At 49.3% G+C, this 24,803-nt stretch overlaps 1 protein-coding gene across 2 annotated transcripts in view; it reads right to left on the bottom strand.

The window, feature by feature from the left end:
* The window catches only part of MGMT (O-6-methylguanine-DNA methyltransferase), a 278,524-nt gene that overhangs the window by 192,469 nt on the left and 61,252 nt on the right, over window positions 1-24,803 (bottom strand). Inside the window, exons 2-3 of one of the 2 annotated variants that reach the window (XM_032282009.1) lie at window positions 23,936-23,940; window positions 19,903-20,039 (exon numbers count right to left, since the gene is read on the bottom strand). In XM_032282009.1, the coding sequence (XP_032137900.1) occupies window positions 19,903-20,027 (125 nt within the window). In that variant the 5' untranslated portion in view covers window positions 20,028-20,039; window positions 23,936-23,940. The remainder of the gene's footprint in view (window positions 1-19,902; window positions 20,040-23,935; window positions 23,941-24,803) is intronic. The other variant, XM_032282008.1, reaches the window with a different exon arrangement.

Raw genomic sequence — 24,803 nt, 5'->3', positions numbered from 1 at the left:
TGGTGGCGCTCCGTGGATGTTTCTGAACGCCGCCTGGATGGTGGCGCCCCGTGGATGTTTCTGAACGCCGCCTGGATGGTGGCGCTCTGTGGATGTTTCTGAACGCTGCCTGGATGGTGGCACTCCTTCTACAGCAGCACGTTCCCCCGGCAATGAGATGGTAAAGCTGAACTGCACGGCATCACCAAACCCACGGGCAAGGCTGCGTTCTTCCGCCAGGGCTCCCATAGCAAAGGCCCACAGCCTGGGTGCTGCAAGCCTGAACCAAGGTGCTGGCAGGGCTGCTTTTCTCCAGGACGCTCTCTCCGTGGCTTGCAGAAGGCAGCCTTCTCCCAGAGTCTTCACACAGTCACCCGTGTGAAGTGCTGTAACCTCTGTCTCATGGGGACACCAGTTATACTGGATGGGGGTTCCGCTAATGACCCTGAGTTAACCTAATCCCCTCTTTAAAAGACCCTGTCTCCAAAATACTGTCACATCCTGAGGTCCTGAGGGTGAGGACCTCAACACATGAATTTTGGGGGACAAGTGCTACCCAGAGACCAACAGAGCTGAGCCTGAAAGTGCTGCTTGTCTGAGATGCAGAGGGCCAAATGGCGACAAATCCCTCAGCACCATCAGGGTCCAAGGCAACAGCCACCAAAGCCGTGGACTCTGTACTGGGGAGACTACAAAACCAAGTGGAAGTCCACGTTTCACAGCTGATGATGGTTTCTGAAGAGGCAGGGGATACATGAGAGCCCCTCGACAGCTCCCTGGAGGGTGCTCTGTTTGGAGAAGGCCCAGTCAGCGCTCAGTTCCCTGAATCCCTGCAGGGTTCCTGCTGGCCCTAGAGAATCCCAACACGAGTGAGGGACTGGGTGAAAAACATGCAGGACTCTGACGGAGCTGCAGAAAATAAAGCTTTGGATTAGTGCTGCCTTTCACCTCCCATCTACAATCACACCATTCTTTATTAAGAGCATATATATTCTACTCTCCTAACCCTTCAGTTACTGAATCTTTATTTTTTATTTCTATTTTTCAGAGACAGGGTCTCACTCTGCTGCCCGGGCTGGAGTGCAGTGGTATCATCACAGCTCACTGCAGCTTTGAACTCCTGCGCTCAAGTGATCCTCCCGCCTCAGCTTCCTGTGTGGCTGGCACTGCAGATGCCTTACAGAAGGCCTGGTTAATCTTTTTTTAAAGGTTTTGTAGAGATAGAATCTCACTATGTTGCCCAGGCTGGTCCCAAACTCCTGGCCTCAAGTAATTCTTCTGCCTTGATTTCCCAAAGTGCTGGGATTACAGGTATGAGCCACCACGCCAGGCCTATGGATCTTTACAATTTCTAAGGTGCCCCCTGGGCTAGGCCCTGTGAGGGGTACTATGGGCAGCAAGATAGACATGGTCCCTGTTCTCTAGGACTTAGAGCAGGCAGCACAGCACAGGAGAACAGCACTTGGAAGGAGCGGGCTCGAAGTGCTGGAGAGGCTCAGCAAAGGATCTGAAGCAAGCCTGGGAGCACACCAGCCCCCTCTCAGACAGCGGCATCTCAGGAGGCCTGTGAAATAAGTGGGCATTGGTGTGGGGAGGAGGCAGCCGGTGTCACACAGAGGCTAACTGAGCAAGTGGCAGAAACAGCTCCATCATCATCCTCATCAATAGCAACAGTCACCATTCATTGAGTGTTTACTATGGGGTGGGCATTGTTCTAAGAGTTTCCTGCTGCTCAACTCATGTAACTGTCTAACAATCCTATGTAGTTAGATGCTATTACAGCACTCATGTGAGACTTGGGGAAACTGAGGCATGGAGTAAAGTCATTTGTCCACTTTATTGCTGTAAAGTAGGGGAGTTAGGGGTCTTGTTCCAGAGACAGCATTCGCACCACACATCACTTCTGAAATGTGGGCCACTGGGTAACAACGGCAGGAAGCGCAGGCCGGCGGAGCTGCTGCTCAGCATGAAGGCGTGGAGTGCCAGAACAAAGGGGCTGGGAAAACACTGAGTGAAGGCCCACCTAGGGTCACAGTTGATTTCAGACGCCACCTTGCAAGAGGGAAAGGGGTGTTACTGGCACAAAAGCTCCAGGGAGAAAGGCGAAAAAGCACGTTTGCTCAGGAAACACTCACCCAGGGCCACAGAGCATTCACCAAGAATGTTTACTGCAGCCCAGTAATTGCAAACAGAAACATAAAGGTTCACCAAGACAGAAATGGTTAAAATACGACCACGCACAAGCATGCAACAGAAGGCCTTAACAAAGAACCAAGCACAGATCTTTCAAAATCACGCTTAAAAGACTTCATAACAAGAAAAGTGCTCAAGAAGTAGACTTCAAAAGTGATTTTAAACACGCTGATGAAAAAGCTGAAGGAATGACACCAAAAGACTATCTGAGAAATGGAACTGATGATTATTTCCTTTGTATTTGCTGTGTTTGCTAAAAGGAGCATCAAGTCCGCAGGTGCATATGACCGGTCATCACCTGCGTGCTGTTCACGGCTGCAGCGTGTGATGAGGACGTACATTAGGTCACAGGACAGGTGTTCAGAGGAGGCCTCGCCAGCGTCAGGGCCAGCAGGTCCCTGAGCTTCCCATCTTTCTCACTGGCAGTATGCTGCCTTTCAGCCACAGTCCCACACCCTCATGGTCACGTAACGGCTGCCCGGCTCCTGGAATCATGTTCACACAACCGTGTCCACAGACTCGGGGGCCAGGAGAGTCTTCCTCATGCTGTTCTTTGTATCAGAGGAGCAAAGTCTTTACCAGGAGCCTCTCAGTGAGGCTGGGAGAGCCGGCACCTGTGCTCAGCCTCTCCAGGAGGCTGACAGGAGGAGACAGGGAGAAGGAATGGAGGCCACGTTTGGGGCTGGCAGGCAACAAGACCCCTGGTCTCCTCCCTGTGAAAGTGTCCCTGATGCTCCACTGCTCTTTGGGGCCTTTTGTGTACTTCCACCACTCTCTCCTCCTGCCTCCAGGGCCGACGTGCCACCATCTCTGTCTCCCACAGTAGATGAAGCTCCTTGAGGCCAGATCGTGGTTTCTGGTCGCTCCATCAGCATGGTGCCGCAGACCAGACACAGAAAGCTCCATCAGCATTTGCTGAATGGAGTTCTCATTTTAATTCACTCCTTTGTTGAACTTACTCAGTGAAAATGGACCATGTGCCCTGCACGTCCACAGGTTCACATGTGCTTGTGAACAGACAAGACCACCACTGCTCGCAAAGTGCTGGGGGCCAGAGAGGGTCGCCTGGCTCCACGGCTCCTGCGTCCAGGAACTCTCCGCGAGTCTACTTCAGCAGCCAGGGTTTCCTTTGCACCACAATGAAGGAAAGTCACGCAGAAATCTGACTTTGTGAAAATGATACATTTATCTCACTTCAACATAATGTAATATCACTAATATTAATAATTTTACCTCTAGAAATTGTACCGTCTCCCAAAGAAAGAGTCCTTGACCCAAAATATCAGAGGATATTAAACTGGGAAATGATCTACTGATGCAAATCATTAAATCTATTTGCATTTGCTTACTGAACCCTATCGCAGAAATTAAACTCCACGCGGTGGGAAGCTGGCTGCGCATGGGTAAGAGGACACATGGCGCTGGATCCGAGCTCTGTGCCATTAATTTTCCTACTTTCCCTCATTAACAAGTAAAATGTTTTTACTGCTTGAAAAGTTTTAATAAATAGAAAAAAGCAGGGCAGCTGACATAGTTTTTCATGTAATATACAAGGGCTTTTAATATTTTTACATACATTAATGAAAAAGCCAGGAAAAAACATTAAAAGGTTACATATGTGGGGAAAAACAGCAAGAGCAGCCGTCAGAAAAGGAAGGACTGCCTCCTCTTCTGTGCCCTTGACTCTGGCAGCGGCGCCTGTCCTCACGGACACTGGAGGAGGGAACTGTGTGGGCCTGCCCTCGGCCAGCCTCTCCCTGCCATCAGTGGCCCCGAAGTCTCAGGAACTCAGGCAAGGCAGTCTTTCACAGCTGGACAAACATGTCCCCCGCTGACGAGATGACATGCCTGAGACCCAAAATTCTCCACCAAGACCAAAGTGATGAATTGTCATCAGTACAGAGACAAACTACAAGGCCCAGTGCTCACGGAGAATTCACAATCACATGAACGTGTACTTAATTTAGCTAAGGACTCAAACTTCTACTGTGATTTCAAAGGCTCTGAAAGCCACAAACCCACATCTGTGGCAGCTTCCACTCTCACTGACATCTGGGGGGCAGGAGTCCCAGGCCTGGGGCGGGGGGGTCACACAGGTATGCACCGAGTCACCACCAGCTGGGCACATGGCATCATGGCGACACAGCACAAGCCACAGAGGGCCCCGTGGGTCTGCACCACCAGCAGTTGGAGGGCCACAGTCACGGCCCAGTGGTTCCCTTGTGGAGAGCCTGCCCCTCCCACATGTTCAGGGAGGGTGCGCTCAGCTGTCAGGGTGGGCGGCCGTGGCCTCACTGCCGTCTGCAGCCCCGCTGGTCTGCCTCTCAACGGATCCCTCTTAGTGGGTCAGTTTCCGCAGTTAAAACAATCAGCTATTTTTTGGCCCATAACCCCGGGAGGAGAGCTGCCCTTTGGTTCTTCTTATACTGGTCTCATGACTGCCAAGCTTCTGATAATTATCCCACAGACAGAGCCTGAGCCCCGCTTCCGGCAAGCCTGAGCTGAACATGCCAGCACGGAGCCTGTCCATGCCTTGGGGACTCGCCTTTGGTACTCAGCGTGGTTCCCATGGCCTGGGGTCACTCTTGGACAGTGAGGGGTGCACTTCTCAGGAGAGTGCAGGCTGGGCACAGCAGGCTATGCCTGACCCCCCCAGCTCTAAGGCAAGTTCCATAGAGCTGCTGAAGAGTTTCTGGTTCTGGTTTGATATTTTGGTTTTGATCACTGCACCCAATGGTGGGGTCTGGTAAATAAATAACGAGAAAGTAAGGACAGAGTAAAATGTCAGCACAGGTGAAAACGTCTCAGAGAAACTTACAGAGACATATCATCAGCATGGAAAACACTCATCCTTGAAATTATGCGAAAATCACCAAAAAACGAAGAGCAACCCAGTCTATCTGGAAACGGGGGCTGCCGGGGCAGCGGCCGGCATGAGGGGGCTGCTTCCTGGGGGTGCCCTGGCCTGCGGCAGCTGAAGCTCTTCCTGAAGTCACTTCTCCTTCCCTCCCTCTGCCCCACCTATCACCTGGGGCCTGCAACCCTACCTACCTACCTATTAACCTTCCTCCACCTTCTCTCTGGTGAAGTCCAATCAGAACATAAAGGAGATGGTGACGGAACGCAAAAAGCCAAATGGTTAACCTAGCATCTTTTAAATGCTCACGAGTGTAAGAACAGTGGCTTTCTTCAGAGCGTCTCTCTACCTCGCAATGTACTTTGCATGTACGCGGGTCCTGTTTTTACCAATGACACCTCCCCACATTTGTATAAAACGTTCTGTTTCTTTGAGTTCCTTCTCACTGATCATCAACGTCTGAGCACTCTGGCTCTGCAGCTGCCCTGTACCTCCGAGCCTGGGCTTCTGAAAGGGAACGGGGCTGGGGAAGGGGAGGCCCAGAGCCCCACCTGAAATGGCTCCATGTCCCGAGGAAGATGCACCCGGAGGCTCACCCGCCCTTCAGGCCAAGACAGCACTACCAAAGTCGCAGAGGGTTCTGGTCTCGGGGATCTCCGGAGACTCCTTCTCTTGGCAGGTGTGTTGGCAACAAGGTGTGTTGGCATCAAGACAGAAAGGATGGGGTGGATGTCAGGGGATGGGCCAGTGGAAATAGGGAGTTAGGATTTAATGGGTACTGGTTTCAGTTTTGCAAGACACAAAAGTTCTGGAGATGGGGCCAGGCACAGTGGCTCGGGCCTATAATCCCAGCGCTTTGGGAGGCTGAGGAGAGTGGATCACCTGAGGTCAGGAGTTCGAGACCAGCCTGGCCAACTTGGTGAAACCCTGTCTCTACTAAAAATACAAAAATTAGCCAGGTGTGGTGGTGCACGCCTGTAATCCCAGGTACTTGGGAGACTGAGGCACGAGAATCGCTTGAGCCTGGGAGGCGCAGGTTGCAGTGAGCCAAGACTGCACCGCTGCAGTCCAGTCTAGGTGAAAGAGTGAGACTCAGTCTCAAAAAAAAAAAAAAAAAAAAAAAAATCAAAACACAGAACACTCTGGTGGTGGACGCTGGTGATGGCTGTGGAGCACTGTCAACCCCCTAACGTCACTCAACTGAACACTTAACAAATGGCGGATGTGGGAGCACTTACGTGACGTGTTTTTGTCACAAAAAACAGTATAGTTGGGTCAAAACAACATTTATCATACAGGCAGAGGGATTCTTTCCCTAGCTACAAGTTTGTGATTTTCCTGTCCCGAGTGGGTAACTATCCACCAAAATGGAAACAGCAGGTTTGGCCCTACTTATTATCCAGAGTATATGATGACAATTTCTCTGTAGCTTATAACTCTGCTCCTCCATATCAGGTAAATAAACTGTATATGCATTTTAAAAACAGAAAATATGATACAAATTTTAGTTTTGTCAATTCAAACAATCCCCATAACGCTTTGGGCTGAGTGCAGTGGCCACCCTTTAAAATGGACCTCTCCTCTGGGCTTCCGGCAGCGGCCATGATTCTTCTAAACACACCACCAAAGTCATACTCGGACAAAAAATTTTATCATCTCTGGACTGCTTAACCAGCAAAACTGTTCCAGCTTGCAAACACAGATGACGTTTCATGCAAGCAAACTAATTTCCTTGGACACAATTTGTCAAAATGAAAAGAGAAAAAGTAGAAAACACCTATTGACATGTTATATGCTAAAGTGACTTTAAGAGTTTGTAATAATAGATGCAGATGAGGACCCCACCTTAGGACAATTTTATTGCTTACATTTTAAATTCAGAAACTTCATAAACCCTGAACATGCTTCTAGCCCTCAGATATTAAGGCTAAAATGCAACTATAAAGTTGTTTGTCAATTTCTTCTCCAGAAGGCAATTTACTGCTGACGGTATTATGTCTACGGCATATGGATCTGCAGGCAATAAAAATCTGGAGGGCTCTTGAAAACTCGAATGCAAAAAACTAGAGGATATCACATGATTAATTATGCCTTTAATATGAGACTCCAGGAGATGGTCGGATAAAGTTGGGGAGAAAGGCTGCAAAACTGAAGGAGAATTGAAGGAAACAGATCAGCCGTTCGGAGGGAGGAGCCTCATCCTTACTCCTACACGGTGCATCCGACAGGCACCACAGAGCCAGGGCATTCACTGACGTCAACGCGCTGAAATTGGTAAACACACTCACATGTCTTTCCTTCAATGTATTTTCCACACTTAATAAGTAAACACATTCTAACAAAGAAATCAACCAGCTATTTATGACATCAACTATAGAAAATGCCATATCAGGCCCGGCACGGTGCCTCACACCTGTAATCCCAGAACTTAGGGAAGCCGAGGCGGGTGGATCACAAGGTGAGGAGTTCAACACCAGCCTGGCCAACATAGTGAAACCCCACCGCTACTAAAAATACAAAAAATTAGCTGGGCATGGTGGCATGTGCCTGTAATCCCACTACTCAGGAGGCTGAGGCAGGAAAATTGCATGAACCCGGGAGGCGGACATTGAAGTGAGTAGAGATCGCACCACTGCACTCCAGCCTGGGCGACAGTATGAGATTCTGTCTCAAAAAAAGAAAAGAAAATGCCTCAACAGGGCAACGTCAAGAGCCGGGAGATCAGGCCCCGCCCCATTCTCAGTGCTCCCATATCCAGCCCATCTTTGTGCCTCCCAGGCTCCCCAGGGCCTGGAACTGGAGGACCTGCCTGGCCTGCCCAGGCTCTGCCTCCTCCCCTGGCCGGGTCTCCTGGGTCTCTTTGTCCTGATGGTCCTTGTACTTATCTGCGTTCATGTCAAATCTGCCTCCACAGCGCCTCCTGAAAGCTGCACGTGGGACTGACGCCTCTCCCCACTGCCCCCAGCACCCGGCACAGCCCACGGACCAAGCAGACACCAGGCTGCCTGTAGGACCAGCCAACAAGGGGGCTTTCAGCACTGCTTCTTACGAGAAGGGTGTCACGGTCTCAAAATATTATTTTCAATAAAAGTTTTGTTTACCTAGGGAAGATTTAAACACACCAAAAACTTTGAAGGAAATAAGTGGTCTAGTTTTCTTTTTAATAAAAGCAGCGCTAGGTTGTACAATAACTCTTCCAATCGGAGCCACTGAACAGGATAAAGGAGCAGAAAGCCCAGTATTTCTCCAGGTGGTTTTTAGACAGGGAAAACCACTATTTGGGGAAGGCTACTTTTGGGGCCTCTGTAATAATTTAGAAGAATGATAGACAGTTTCTTTTTCCCTAGTTTCAGGAGCATATATTTTTAGTGGCAGGAATATTAAAGGACAGAAATTTCTAGAATGTCTCATAACGTAAGTACACACCCACTTATACACACCATACATGCACATTTTTCCATTTGAGAGATAAACAAAGGAAGGAGTCAGCACACCTCAAACCTTGTGTTTTCCTATTACTATGGGTGAAGTCTTAAAAACATGTTTCTCCTGATAATTGCATCCTTCTAAAACTGTTTACATTCCACTTTTAGCTTGTCTAAACACCCTGGCAGAAAACTCTGTGGCTGGAATGTGCATGCTCCACACACAAAAAGCCCTCGCCTGGCGACCTTGTGCCTACTTTCACCTGGCGAGAGACCTCCCCGGAGGACATATCAGCTTCTTGGGAACAAGAACAAGTGTCACCTCCCAAAGCTGTGCTCTCAGCCTGGTCCTTCTCCAGCCCCACCTGGCCAGCACGGATCTTCTAGAAGGAGTAGAAGGCTTGCTTCAGAAGCTGAATGCTTCGATTGCTGCTCTGCCAGAAGCTGTGAACACTCCCCCGTGTTACTGGAAGAGAGCATTTTCTAAATGCTTCACCTGCCCCAGCCAACCAAGGATGGGAGGATAGCCTTCTGGAAGAAGGCACGGGAAAAGCAGCTTTGAAAGCAGTGACGTGGATTCCATCAGGAACAATTACTGCAAGAAAACAGTAATCCCCTGCCCCACCCACCCCCAGCACACAGTATGAGTTTGTATTCTGCCAACGGATGCCGGAAATTAAAGTAACTGCTGACCCAGAAGCACTCCATGAAACTGCAGGTGCACTGGTCACGCAGTCCACAAGCCTTTCTACTTACAAATATTTGCATGTGTGTGTTTTGTGGGTATAGAGCATATGGGGTAGGGGATGAAAGCGGGGAGGTGAATCTCCCGCCTGTGTTTATGGACAGAGACTGGGGTTCTCAGAGGGATCCTCAGTGAAACCAGAGATGACCATGTAAGGGAAGAGGGGGGTAAATGCTCCCAGCAGGCTGCACAGACACACTGAAATCAAGACAGGACTTTGCAGAACAAAGCTAGAACTCCTCTCAACTGCCTCTGATTTGTAACTGTGATTTCAGTTCTTTTTAGAGAGCATGGCCCAGTCTAGAGGAAACTGAAGCAATGTCCTTACCAGAAGGAAACAAAGAATTCTCCAGTGTGATCAACTGTGTTTCTGGGGAGGACACTCTCCCTCCCGTCTACCCCAACCCTGACACACAGCTCCAAGAACGCATCTAGAACGTGGGGTGTCTGGGGTGAAGGTGACTCACCTCTGGCTCTGTGTCCCCACTGAGCCATCCCCATGCTCTATTTGATTCACTTTGTTTTGTGATGGAACCATTTCCAGTTGAGACGTATGCTAAGCAAACAGCATTTAGCTGGCATCCCATAGTCAAACTAATCAAACGCAGCGTGTCGGTCTCAAAGCAGACCAGGTGCCGAGGAATTCTTACATTCAGGGCCTGAAGAAAACCTGAAGTCTATGTGCCCCACGCTGGGCTCTGCCACGGAGAGGCGAGGTGCTCCTCCCCGGGGAGCTCTGGGCAATCCTGACACAATGCCCGCCTCTCTCCTTCCAGTCCCGGCTCCATTCTCTCTCTGTTCCTTCTTCGTTTTTCTTCAGTCCCCATTGGTAGCTCTTCATGGCCACCCACTCATTAAACTGTTCCCCTGAGTCCTTTTCCTGAGGTTCTTCTTTGCTCATCTCTCCCCTAGCGCTGGGAGGAAGTCACACCCGTCAGATGCCTGAGAGGGGGCCTGCAGCCTCTTCACTGCCTCCTTCTGCCCCTCTCCATGCCCCTACACCCTGCTAGAGGCCGGGCCTGCTGCTTCCCCACCCAGCGGTGTCCTAACTCGGTCAGCCCCGTTCAGCTGTGGCCAGTGGCCAAGGCTCGGGCCTGTGTCAGCTGCTGTCTTGAGGAATTCCCCAGTCTTGAGGTGCGGAACAGCCATTTCCCTGTCTGCCCCGACTGCCCCTGAGCTGGGCTTGGGCTGCGGGTGGGGCTGCGCATTCCTGCCCCTGCCCCGCCCACCAGGGCCAGTCATCTACTCCGATACAGAGCAGGGCACTCGCATGTTTAAATAATAAGCCAATAAATGACAGTATCCAACTGAATCCTAAATGTATTCACAATGTTTCTGTCACAAAAAGACCCACTTCCATCACTTGTAGAGCAACTGAAAATAAAAATTCTGGATGAATTTGCCACAAGACAATGCTTCAGTTCAGTTCAAAAATTAAACTCATTTAACCTTTAACTCGATTTAAATTCTGAGCTGATCAGCATGCAAGAGGTACCCTGTACATTAATATCGAGGAGCTGATCTAATTACTGATACAATTTTACATTTAACAAACCAAGTATGTTTTGAGAGTTTAGAGCTTAAATGACATGAACACTTTTAAAACAAAAACTGAAAACTATTCATTAGTTGCAGTTTAAATATCAGAAAACATTACTTAAAGATATAAGAAGAATAAAAAATCATTCTGGAAATCAAATTCCAGAGTATGAGAGGCGTGTGCCGATGGTCTCAGAGGCCATACGGTTATGTTTTGCTAAAGGAGAGGGAGGCTGTCCCGAGATGTCACAGTGTCCTGAGGATGGTGTCCACAGACGTGGCCCTGAGTAGCCGCCGCCGCCGTGCGTGTTTCATCTCAGCCTTTTCTCCGCTAAAACAGCACATCACGGAGCGGGCTTTAATACCAGCACGTATGTGAGCTCATGCTGTAACTCTACAACGGCTCCACATGTGCTGCGCGAGTGCTCTCACGAGGACAAATCCTCCTGGCCTCTTCACCCCCACAGCGGTAAGTGCTGAGGCTGAACCTCCAAATCCGACATTAACTGGAGGACGCTACTTTTAAGATGCTGGACTCAGGCCCCCAGGACAACACTGACTGATGTTCCCAGTGTCCAAATCCCGATCAGGATGGTCTCAGAGGCTCCGCCTAACTGCAGGCAAGAGTCACAGAGGATTTCACAGGAGAACAAAGGTCAGCCTCAGAGTGGCCGTCTCTAGCGCAAGTTCAGCTAAGTAGAGGGAAGACCCACTTCTTCACCCCCCACCCCGCCCCCATCTTCCCCAGGACCCTGTAACCCACCGTCCTTCACCCCGTCTCCACTTCTCTTATTGATAAATGGTCACTGTTGCCAACAGCTTCATGGAGGGGTCCCAAGGATGCAGTGCAATGATGGAAGGACGCCTCCTCCCACCAGGCCAGGCAGACACATGTCCCACACATGTCAGTCCCTCCACATCCCCATGTCCCTATGTCCCTGACATCTGCCTGACCCCTGGCCACGCCGCCTCTTCCAGGAGAAGCAGAGACTCCAGTAGGAGATGGAAATGCCCTCCGAGATGCTATTAAGTGATACTGCCAGACACCCCACACTTCATGTTTCTCACAGGGGTTCATTTAACCTCATTTGTCATACAATGTGGACAAGCCCATTCACCAATTTTTCAAGACCACAACTAACTAGAAGCAGTAAACTGCAATGAGGTGAGGCCACTGAGTGGCAGGCAATGAAAGCCCAGCAAAGACATGGGGCTGGCGCCGGGGCAGGGGCAAGGGTCCGCAGGGCCAGACCCTTCATAACAGATACTGATCAGGAGGAGGGCGTGGCCCGTCCATGCAGCAGGGCAGTGAGGACCAGGGCCCAACTCTGCAGGGCGCCAGAGCCATAGAGAAAGGGCACTGTCATCCTGGCTAATCCCATCAGAGGTGGCTGTTGCAAGATTATGAATCGCAGACAGGATTTTGTGCAAGCCTCTAACCTGGGCCCACGGCAATGCTGGGGCCTTTCTGAGGGTGAAAGCCGCAGTCTCCAGACAACCTGGAAATACCAGGGATTTGAGTCAGGAAGTGACCTGCTTCCTGAAACCTGAACAGATGCTGATGCTGGCTATGGCAGCCACGTACCTATCCAGTGGCTGGCACTTCCGGGATATTTTCCTCCCCAGCCCGCATGCCACACGATGTAATTCTTGATGAGAACTGGATCATGCCAAGTTCCATGTTTCCTCCTCATGAAAGTAGGGAAAGGCTCTCTGTGGCCACGGAAAGGAGAGAGGTGCACGATCTCCCTGGAAACATGGCCCTCCCTTCACCAACAGCCACACAGAAGAGAAGCCCAACGCCTCTTACATGGAAACTTATTGTTAAAAGCAGCGGATTTAAGGGCTTTTATTTTAACCTGCTATTTAACATCCACCTCTCTCTGCTTAGAGTTAACCAATTTACCAATTTACCTGTTACTCTAAAGTAAGTCTTTTGCTCGAAATGTTGGAAACCTAAACCATCTTTTGCTCTGACAGTTGGGTTTGCATTCTGAACTCACATACTTGTAGCTGTCATTCAACCACTCTTTTCTTTCTTCCAAGAGGATCCTGGCAGACTTAAAGCTAAAGGAACAGGTTTGCTTCTGACTCGCGGACGCACGAAGCACGCTGGCCGTCTCTGTCTGTGATACGGTTACAAAATTGACAGAAATAAAACTTTTACGTTGCTTTCTTCCTTAGATGAGTCCAGAACATAAGGTTTCTAAATCTCAGTGACACCTGTTTAAATATTGTCCACCTGCCTGCCACCACCATCTATTCTGCCCCCAGGTCAGCACAGAACCAGCTGGGGGGAGAAAACGTCAAGAGGATGGAAGCTGGTAAGGCTGTGCACTGTTAGGGTCTGATTTTCTAGATCAGAAACCATACAACAATTTCACAATGAATCACGCGCCAAGCTCTTCTGTGGTCAGGAAGCATTGTCCTGCGGTGGATGGGCCAGTACTGCACAGCCTGGGATTCTCCGTAGTGCTGCAGAGGGGCTCTGACCTGCCCTTTCAGCTGCTAATCAGGGGAGCACAGCAAACCTCATCATTCACGACTCAGAAGGCTCAGCGGGCACGGCCCATCTCCTAGCATGCAACGGTAGGGCTTTCATGCCATACATTCACTTAAAAGTATATTATGCTGCTTCCTGTTAACTTACTAAGGTCCAAGAGCTGCCCCCTCCACGGGCTGCACCAACACCTCTGCAGGCCCCACGTGCAGCACTGTGTCGGGGGGACCAGCAGTCAGCCCCCCCAGAACAGGAGAATCCATCGCAAGGATCTGCAGACTGAAAGGAAACAACTTGGCTCCCTGTCTTGTCTTTTTAGCCATCAACCTGAAAGACGAGGCCATTGTCTGGCTTCTAAAGGACACTGTGCTATAAATGTTTAGCATAGGGTGAAGTATATGCACAATTTGTGTTATTGATAACATAAGTCACAGGAGTAACTCCCTATCCACCACTGATCATTTACCCCTCTCAGGCAGAAGCGGGAGGCAACATCCGTCAGCATGGACAGGCCTCGCCGACGTGGAATCGTGGAGCCGGCAGGGGCGAGATGAGGGGTTCCAGGCTCGCCAGGGCATTCCGGCACTTGTTTTTAGAAAACAGGCGATTTCTATGAAGCCAAGGGGTGCCTGGCAAGTTTTCCTCACAGAAACATGCTTATTTGACTCAAGAGACCTCCTTAAGGAACACTCTGTAAAGTAAAAGAATTACATTTTTTAAGCACATACAACACAAATCATTATTCCACGACACTGAGGAAAAGCAGTGAGACAGCTAAACTTGCCGCAGGTGAAAGTCCTACAGAGCGCGATTTTTTGGACGTTATTTTTACCGAGAGTGCTTCTCTAAGTGTTTGTCCTTAAGAACAGTTTCTTCTCCTCCTTGAAAGATCAATTATAATAACGTGAATGCTGCAAGCGTCTGTATTAATTCTCCAATCTGTCAGAAAAAATGAAGTTCCCAGGAAGGTTCCCGTGGCCCACAGATCTCGCGCAACCTTCGGACTGGCAACGGCCAGACCGCCCTGCGCGGAGGAGCGGGGGGATGACCGGCAGCACGGCCGTGCCAGACGCGCGTTCCCAGCCAGCCGGGAGGCCCCCGTGCAGCGCTGAGGGTCGGCTGCGTTCCTGAACATACCTAGAGATTCGCAGAAAGAGGCAGAGCCAGGCCACTTCCTGCTGCAGCTGTCCTCTGGGGAAGTGCAAGGGCATCGTCACGCTTTCCATGGCGTGCGCTCTGAGGGCAGAACCTCACAGGGCATCCGATGCCATCAGACAACTCTCCTCCTTTCTTCAACACAGAGGCCCTGCAGGACGCATTCTCCTGTCCCAGAGGGGGTAGGGCCAGGCCAGCGTAGCCGGTGACAGGAGGCCCCATCTGTCCAGGTAGCCAGGTGTACAGAAGAGAGTCAGGCCCAACATGCATTCTCTACCCAGCCTCAACCCAAGAGCTGGCTGGGGCCAGATGCCTGGCGATGGATCCCCACCGTGAGGACAGGAAAACCTCTGCAGTAGAAGACAGCCTGTGTACAGTCCTCACATTTTCCAAATACAAAGTGCTTTACAGTGCTTTCGTTTGGTTGGGCTCTATCCGCTTTTTCAGTATTACATGATACTTTTCTGAAAAGGCTTATGTGAAAGGAATAAAAGAATAGAAAACAAGGGTAAGCCGTTGGCAAGTGAAAGGCAGGCCTCGGCTGCTCCCCCAGCACCCCAGATGTAGAAGTCCGACTGCTGCTATTTTTGCAATCTAAGTATGACCCAGGGTGATATGGTCCATTTTTTCAAGTAATCAAATACTGCAATCAGTATTATAGAAAACTAAACAAGCCCCAAAATAACATTAGAACAATAAACACATACAGCCTGGCCCCTCTCATTAGACTTTGGGCACAGCAGGGGTCTGGCGAGGTCGGAGCTTTGCAGCCACGACAAGATGGCACCGGGGAGCCACTCTGCTCTCGCAAAGGCCACGTGCTCTCGGACGGGATGGCACTCACGGAAACCTGATATTGTCAGGCAGTCATAAAACTAACTTAAAAGCATCTTCTGCTGCTTCACTTTTGGAAAATACACCACTTTCCCAACCGATGTGTTCCTCACACTTGTTTTTAAGGAGGGAAAGCTAACTGCGCAGGAAGTGAGGGAGTGAGGAAGGGAACTACACAGGAAGTCCTGGTCGCCGTGCGAAGCCACACACAGGTCACTGGACTCACCTGGGGAGCGCGAATCACACTTTGTACAGAAGCACAGATGCAGCATCACTGAAGAAGACCCAGTGGTCAACCTGCAATTTATCCACTAAAGAAACACCACTTCAGAGGAAGCAAGGACCACCCTGGGATTCACAGGCACTTGGAGTAGGGTGAGGGCGAGGGCCAGAGCCAGCAGGATGCTGCCCCAAATCCCGGCAGCCACTGTCACGTGGCAACCAGAGGGCAGCAGCCATGCGGAGCACAAACAGCTCCAGGGGGAGAGCATCCTGAGATGGGTGAAGGCAGCACCCAATCCTATTAAACAAGGAAGCTTCACAAAAAGCTTCTGACACCAGACTCAGATGGCATCCAAGGTGCATTCATCCCACAACTGGGGATAAAGTAACACCAATCCAACACTTACTCTTCCAGAAAATAGAAGAGGGAATGCTTCCAAACTAATTCATCATCAGAATGACCCTCATTCCAAAACACGACAAAGACGTTACGAAAATAAAAGTGTACACCTGGTTTAAAATTTTAAAAATTTATTCTACCAAGGAGAAAGATCACATGACTATGTCAACATACATGAAATCCTTTGATGAAATTCTACACAGTGAGGAAGACCCTCTGAAACCCAACATGGGCAGCGAGCCCTCACTGGTGGAATCCTGCAAGCTCTCCCAAACCAGAAACCAGGGAAGGACACCCACTGTCACCACATTTACTGAAGTCATACTAGAGGGTTCTGGACAGTGCAATAGAAGAAATTAAAAGCATAAAAATCAGAAAGGAAGAAGCATATTGTCTTTATTCCTAGACATCAGAAATTTTAATACAGAATCCTAAGCAATCGCAAAACAACTCTGGAACAAATACATGAATTGAGTCAAGAACCCATAATATAAGATCAACACACAAGTTAGTTGTTAAACACAAGCAACAACAAATTAAAAGGTTAAAAACTTTCAATCTAATTGAGAATACCATCAAGAACAAAGTATTTAGAATTGGAGTTTGCCTGATGTGCAAAACCTCCAGGCTGAGAAACCACCCAGCACTGCTGCCAAGGACAATGAGAGGACCCGAACAAACGCAGACGCCCGCCAGAGCCGGGAACTGCAAACTTCCACATTAGGATGTCAACCCTCCCCGAACTGACACCCAGATTCAGTGAACTCTCCATCAATATCCCAAAAAGAACGGATGCAGAAATTGACACCTTAATATGCAAACTTAAGAGACGTAGAAGCCACACAATTTAAAAATAAATAAATTTAGAGGACTCACGGACTCATGCTACCTGACATCAAGACGTATCACAAAGTTACCTAGCCAAGCCAGTATGCAACAGGCATAGAACAGGCAAAGGTCAGCTGAACAAGACAGAGCAACCAGAAGCAGACTCAAGCACCCTTGGGCAACTGACTTCTGACAAAGGCACCAAGGTAATTCAATGAAGAAAGGAGACATTTTTTTTTTTTCCTCCAACAAATGATACTAAAACAACTAAACAGCTACAGGGAAAAAAAACTCTGGACCTCACAAAAAGGTAATTCAAAATGGATCACGTATCTAAACATAAAAAAAGACAAAGCTTTTAAAAGAATTACAGGAGACTATATTTCAGAAATTACAGTAGGCAAATATTTCTTAGAACACGAAAAGTGTTAAACATAAAGGGAAAAAAGACATAATGGACTTGTTCAAAATTAAAAACCTCTACTCATCAAAAGACACGATTAGAGAAACAGAAAAGCAGGCCTCCAACTTGCAAGAAAATAATCAGAATACATACATCTGACAAGAGACTCATGTCCGGAACCACAAATCAATAACAAAAACACAAACAAGAAAGCTCCAATTGTAAAATGGGCAAAAAGCGACTGGGCGTGGTGGCTCACGCCTGTAACCCCAGCACTTTGGGAGGCCGAGGCAGGTGGATCATGAGGTCAGGAGTTCGAGATCAGCCTGACCAACATGGTGAAACCCCCTCTCCTACTAAAAATACAAAAATTAGCCAGGTGTGGTGGCACACTCCCAGCTACTCAGGAGGCTGAAGCAGGAGAATCTCTCGAACCTGGGAGGCAAAGGTTGCAGTGAACCAAGATGGCACCACTGCACTCCAGCCTGGGCGAAAAAGCAAAACTCAGTCTCAAAAAATAAAAGAATTTTTAAAATGGGCAAAAAAGACTTGAGTAGATATTTCACGAAGAAGACACAGGAATGACTAAGACTTCATCAGGATAAGTCATCGGCAAAGTGCAAATTAGAACCACAATGAGATAACACTTCATGCCAGCCAGAATGCCTAAAATTTGAAAAACTGACACCACCAAGTGCTACCAAGAATGTGGAGTAACTGAAACTCATACATTGCTGGGGAAATTTAAGATGATACAGCTCTGGAGAAAGTTTTGGCAATTTCCTGTAAAGCTAAACATACATTTGCCATCCAACCCAGCAATTCCACACCCAGGAATTTACTCAGGAGAAATGGCAACAAGAATCCACAAAGAGGACTGACTTAAGGGGACACCAAGGAACCTTCTGGAATGTTCTATATCTTGAATGTTCTATATCGTGGGTGGTGGTTATATGGTTGTATACCTTTGTCAAAAGTCATTGAATTGTACACTTGAAACTAACATCTGCTATGTAATTTTTACCTAAAAAAATGATAAAATGTTAAATTTAATTCTGAGTATTCATATAGCTTTTTATACTATTCTCAAACTTTCAAATGCTCCCCCCACCAAAATTAAGTACACACAGAAATACTGCTGGTTGCCCCCAAATCCCACTCCTTCCTTACTCACAGGACACCTAACTTTAGCCCATACATGACACGCCCTCCTTTCTTTCTCCCCTACCCGTGGCTCGGGCCCAGCAGCTGGCCTGAAGCACCAGGGCAGGGACCAGCGTCTGGAGACCCCAAGAGGAAAGCTCAGAGGAGCCAAGTTCCCAGGGGCCATGAAGGCACCAGCCCCAGTGCCCATGGTCTGTCTACAGGTATGTCTTCACGAGAGCAATCAAGCAGATCGTATTCAGGATTTAGCATTATTTCAGGGCTGTTTTTACACCTGAACCTGATCCTATCTTGATTCAGGAAGTCCATAAAGTAGAAATTCAAAATGAGGCCCCTTCATCCTCTTCGCACAGTCCACAACGGGCATTTGACGAATATTTTATAATGCTTTTTTTTTGTTTTCCTTTTTCTTCCCCAAATTCACTTTGTACCTTTACTTTTTCCCCAAAAGAAAAAAAAAAAAACCCAACACATAATTTCTATGATTTATTGTGCAACTACATGCTAAAAAGGCAAAATGACATTTTCCCCTACAAATTATTTGGTGCCTGTGATTTTCTGAACACTACAGCCAGATGGTTCTCATAGAAATTGAAAAGAGTATATTCACATAGTTCAAAGGTTTGCTTATTTTTTGGTCTGAAAAGGACTATATTGATTGTAACGTGCAGCTCTCCAGGAAAGATCCCGACAGCGGAGGCGAGTGCTGATATTTACGACTGCACTTGTGCTCATTATGGCTGTCTCTGACAGGGGTCCATTAAAATCCATTTTTATGTTTCTTATGTATTTTCTTTATCTAATGTTCTTGGCATTGTGTTTATTAGCCAGTTAGAACACCAAGCATAGGAGTGGCTGTTTTTTTTTTTTTTCTTCTTCTTCTGTCAGAAATAACAAGACCTACAATTTTAATAGAATGAATGGAGGAAATTTAATGTTACATTTCAAAGCAAACCATTAAGGAGTGCTTTGCGTTTTTTATGTTTTTACAATTAGAGAAATATAGTGGGAGCCATTCACAAAAAGAGGAACACGTACACTCCGAGAAATGACAGTACCCTAAAGTCACGCTGAAAAGGGGCTACCAGGCCCCTCCCCTGGCAGGGCCGTCCTCAGCCACACCTGCGCCAAGGGTCTGACCAGGCTCTAAGAAGGTGAGTGGCGCTCCTGGTTAAGGGATTCCAGAACATCAAGCAGTCCTAGTCACCTGGCAGACTCTGGCGGAACGGGGAACGCTGGTCTGGATTTCATTTTTTAAATCAAGATTAATCCTGCATCTCTCCCTGTCTCTAAATTTCCAGAGACATCTGTTGAAGAAACAAAATGTTCAATGCTCATCACTAACGAATTCCTCTGTAAACGCACACATTAATCAAACACCTTGGTGCTACTAAGGAAAGGGTATGAAGGGTATGGCCCTGTGTTCACTGGAGGCAGAGGGTTCCTGGGCCACGCACAGGGAGGCTGCAAAGCCAGGAGCGATGGCAGCACACTGACTTGAGAGAGGGCTGCTGGCGCGGTTGGGGGTGTAAGGCTAGCGGGACCCTGTGATGACGGAAAACAAGGGGGACCCTGTGATGACGGAAAACAAGGGGTTATCGCAGACTCCTCGGCTGCGTCCGCCGTGTCGCACACGGGATCGCGCGGCTCATACTCACTCAGCTGCGGGCGTCCCCTCGCCCAGGAAGCTGATTTCGTGCAGACCCTGCTCACACCCAGACAGCTCCAGCTTCCCCAAAGGGCTGTCCAGCGTGGTGCGTTTCATTTCACAGGTCTTGTCCATTTTTCCAAGAACCTAAACAGAAACAACTGATAAGACCAAGTGTATACAGAAGAGGCTGGTCGTATATAAAACACAGCGGAAGTACTGGTTATTTAAGACACAAAATGTATTCCAAAATGTATTCCAAATTCGCCTCACTTTACGAATTATATGATGCATCATTTTTACAATACGGTTACTGGGATCCCAGACAGAAAATTACCACAATTACCTAGAGCAGCCAACCAATACTACAGTCTCCTTTTATTTCCTAAAATCACTCTCTCCTGATTCTTCTCATTCATCTTTAGCCAACGCATCACTGAAGGAAGCTGAGCTGGTAAGAGCCCCTGTTAAATAATACCCACAACTAAGCTAACTTTGCTTTACTGAAACAATTAGTAAAACAACTACCACAGACAATGAAATCCATGACAAACTGTTCAATATTTGGAATAATGTACATTTTAGAATGAAGCATGTATGAAGTGACTTACAGAAACAGAGATTCAAATGAGTACCTACAACACGGCACCTGTGTCAGGAGCCAGCCCAGAGAGGATGTGTGATGCTGGGGGATTTCCGAATGCTGTGGAAAGCACATTTAATTTACATTTAAAGAGATGTACAAGGCTGGGCGCAGTGGCTCACACCTGTATTCCCAACACTTTGGAAGGCTGAGACAGGAGGACCACTTGAATTCAGGAGTTGAATCCAGGCTGGGCAACGTAGCAAGATCCTGTCCAAAAGGAATTAAAAATTAGCTGGGTGTGATGTCACACACCTGTAGTTCCAGCTGCTTAGGGGGCTAAAGAATGCAGCCTGGGGAATACAGGGGAACACATCTATAGGCTAGCTTTACACATGTACATTTCTCTCTCTCTCTCTCTTTTTTTTTTTTTTTTTTTTTTTAGAGACGGGGTCTCGCTCTGCCGCCCAGGCTGGAGAGCAGTGGTGCAATCCTAGCTCACTGCAGTCTTGAACTCCTGGGCTCCAGTGACCCACCCTGTTGCGCCTCCTTAGGCACTGGGTCTTGCTATTTTAGCTGTGTCCTCCCATTGCCACATCTTACCAGGGAGACTCACAGCAGCTCTTGGCTATGCAGGAAGGCCGCCCTCAGGGCTCCCATCACAGCTGGGCTCTTCCCACTCCAACCCAAACATCAGCCTTCAAAGCTCATGGACAACAACAAAGCAATGACTCCCTTCACCAAGGGGCTGGGGTGGGGGGCGAGGGCAACAATCTAGAGCCTGCAGGGCAAATCTGACTCAAGGCACCTGTCTTTGTAAATAAAGTTTTACTGAGACACACTTGTGTTTTGTTGACACACAGTCTCCTGCTGCTTCCGTGCTGCAGCGGCAGAGGTGAGCAGTTGTGACAGAGGCATTGTGGCCCTGCAAGCCCAGAATACTGACTCTCCAGGTCTCTAGAGAAAAGGCTGCTGACCTCTCTAAGGGCAGCTCACCAGCTTCAGCGTGGGGACTCAGCTTCTCGCTCTGTCCCTGCACCGGAGCAGGCCTGAATCCTGCATGCATCTCAAATCTCTGCGCCTTCACTGAACGTCACTCCCAGCCTGTCCACTGGGCACCCCTGCCTGGTCTCCTGTCCTGTGAAACCCTCCACCAGCACCCCAGCTGATCTGCCCCTTCTGTGTCTTCCACATGCCTCTAAGGCCACACTTTGGCTCTCGTCTGCCTTTCTAAAAACCAGGAGAGAGGGATGCATTTATGTTCCTTAAAGGGACCAGCACCGGGCAGTGGACCCCAAACCACACAAGTGTTTTGTAGGACCAGTACCCTCAAGATTTGATTCTAAACCATCAGACTCCAGAGCCGCCTGTATAACCTCCCTTTTTCTGTGTAGATTGACAGGGATTTGAACCGGATACCATTCGAGTGTCCCAGGATATGGACATGGGAGGTGCTGGAAACCATGCCCCATCAGAGAGGCTCTCTGCCCACACCATGCTCCTTCAGCATCCTACCCTGCAGCCTCCCTGTGCCTCAAGGATAAAAAACAGGCTTCCTGAGAGAGCAAAGAGAACCCCGTGGAAGGAGCCACCTGCCTTCCACTTAGCAAGTGGCAGGGGCCAGATAAAGACGGGGGTGCAAATCATGGCCTCCCACCCCCTGTCCTGTTGCTGTGAGAAAATCACTCTTGGTGCTGTCTGTAGGATAAATTATACCGAATCCCAAGGTCAGCACGAGATTAGAGGGAACATATGCAAAGCCCAGGCTCCCCAAAGGCTCTGTAGGATTTGGGGGTCACTGTTATTCCAACCATGATCAACATTTTAGCCCAACCCCCTTTGCCTCCAATCTCATCCCCTGGAGCACGGTGCCCCTTCCCGCAAGTCTCATTTGAAGCATCGCCATCCTGCCCATTCTTCCAAAGTGACTGCCTCCCCTTCGCCCACCTCCATTGTCTCTCAGAGACACAATCTTGGCCCCAGCCTTAGCCCGGCCCCTGCAGACATCTCCCGCCACCCCAGGCCACTGCTTCTTGGTGCCTGTGCTGAAGGCCCCTGAAGACGGCACGTGTCACACACGCAAGGGCTCAGAAAATACATGTGGAACTGAATTACCAGGGTGACCACCATCCAGGCCAAGTGTTCATGACAGCATTTCCCAAAGCGTGTTCACTAAAGATACTGCTCAGACAACAGGGCTCTAGAGGCAATGTGAGAAATCTGATGCTTACCCTGCACGGTGGTGGGTTAAAGCTGCCAGCAGACGTGCAGTGAAGAACCCAGCTTAAGTTTAGCTCTCTCAAATGTGGTTCTCCACGGAGCCACGTTTGCTGCTCTGTCACCCCGGTTTGGGCAGGGCTGAAGGCTGTCGGAGTCAGGAGGCCTGGGCTCAGAGCTGCGGACTCAGGTGGGGAGCATGACCAGCCCTGAGCACCTGCCTCAGGCGGCACTCTTAACGGAAGGTGTCAGAAACTGACACTGGCTAATTTAAGCACAAATGCCATTTATGGAAAGGCTATTCCACAACTTCAAGAACTTCTGGGAAGGCTGGAGGAGCACGCTCAGAAAATAGTAGGAACCAGAACTGGCCACGTTCCAATCACAGGCAAAATCAAGCTTCAGGAAACATCCGTGTGGCAACCAGGGACAGCAGGCATGGCAGCTGGCACTGCTGCCACCGTTGCCCCTGGAAACAGGATGTGGTGGCTATGGCCACCGTTGATTCTTGGCTGCTCTGCCTCCATGGGACTTGCTCCCGATTCAAATCCCAGGCAGGAGCTGAGCTCTGGCACTGAAGCTGCCAACAACTAAGTGCCTGTGTCCAAATAGCTGCATGAAGGGACGGCCCGGGAGAGGAAGGTTTGCCCGGGTCCGTGCCTGCAGGTGCACCGCAGACATTCTGGCTGGGGCGCAGCCCATCGGGGGACTGGTCAGACACTAGGTGCCCACTCCTCTTCTAAGCTTCTATTTCCTCATTAGTAAGACCCCTGACCCCTCCACCTGACAGTGCCCCCTGAGGGTCCAACCTGAGACGGACACAGCCACGGCTTTGGGCACTATACACCCAGAGGGGCTGGAAGGGCTGCTGCACCATTCTGCACAAACCACACCTCGAATTCACCCCCAATCCAGGCATCAGCCAAGAGGGAAGACATTGGAGTGTGCAGAGACAGGGCCAGGGAGAAGGGTAAGAGCCTGGGCAGGCCACTGGGGGTGAATCTTAGCAAGTTAATGGAGGATCATGGGGGAATTTGCCCCACCTGGAGGAAAGAACAGGGCCGTGGAGGGCTACAGGCAGCATGGCCCCGACAGTCTCATGGGGAGAAGAGTCCTCAAGGTTATCAGGGGCTGGCCCCAACCATAAGATGCCAAACCTGGGAGGTCAGCAGCTGGGAATGAGGTGGAGAAGGCTTCCGGCCAGGCCTGGTGTGGCCAAGGGAACCGCCTGCCCTGGAATGACCAACTCTGTACCCCAGACAGCACCTCCATCCAGGTAGTGCCCAAGGACCCTAGTTGCTGGCCCAAGGGACCCCAAAGCTCTGGCACACCCGACTGAGCCCTGCAGTGCTATCCCCATGACGAGCATCATGGCACGGGCCTCTCATCCAAAGGGCAGGCTGGCCTCAAGCCCTAGGAACCAACATCCCTGCCCAGCAAGCATGACCTGAAGCCACAGGAACACACTGAACCAATCACAAAGCAGGGAGTTGGGGGGGACCAGGTCAGCTCCATCCAAATCAAGCCAAGAACCAAAAACGGGCAAGCAGTTTATAACTGCAATCATTAACGCGTTCAGAATCTGACTTCCAAATGAGCAACAGATTCCAGCTCCTGTCCACACCCAATCGGCTGATTATTTAGGTATGTGAAGCATGAGGAAGTGAATTCCTCAGAACCTGAATACTTACAACCTAAATCGGATCAAAATAATGCCCTGCCTCACTTCACCTGAACATAATGAGGAGCTGGAACTTCCCACTAAGAGCATGCCTCCCATTTTCTCAGTTTTCCATAGTTAGTATGAGTTGACTTTGTAAGGAAAAAAAAACTATTAACATCCAAGCTGGACCAGTCATGGTGGCTCACACCTGTATTCCCAGGACTCTGGCGGGCTGAGGCAGGAGGATCACTTAAGCCCAGGAGTTCACGGCAAGTCTGGCAATGTGGCCAAACCCCAGCTCTACTAAAAAATTTTAAAAAAAGTAGCCAGGCTGGAGACGTGCACCTGTCATCCCAGCTACATGGGAGGCTGAGGCAGGAGGATCGTTTGAGCCCAGGAGGTTGAGGCTGCAGTGAGCCATGCCAGTGCCACTGCACTCCAGCCTGGG

This window comes from Sapajus apella, unplaced genomic scaffold (genome assembly GCF_009761245.1).
Source record: "Sapajus apella isolate SASKATOON/1434 unplaced genomic scaffold, GSC_monkey_1.0 scaffold13, whole genome shotgun sequence".
NCBI lineage: Eukaryota > Metazoa > Chordata > Mammalia > Primates > Cebidae > Sapajus > Sapajus apella.
Note: the sequence above shows the minus strand (reverse complement) of the source record. Positions and strands in the feature narration are given on the sequence as shown.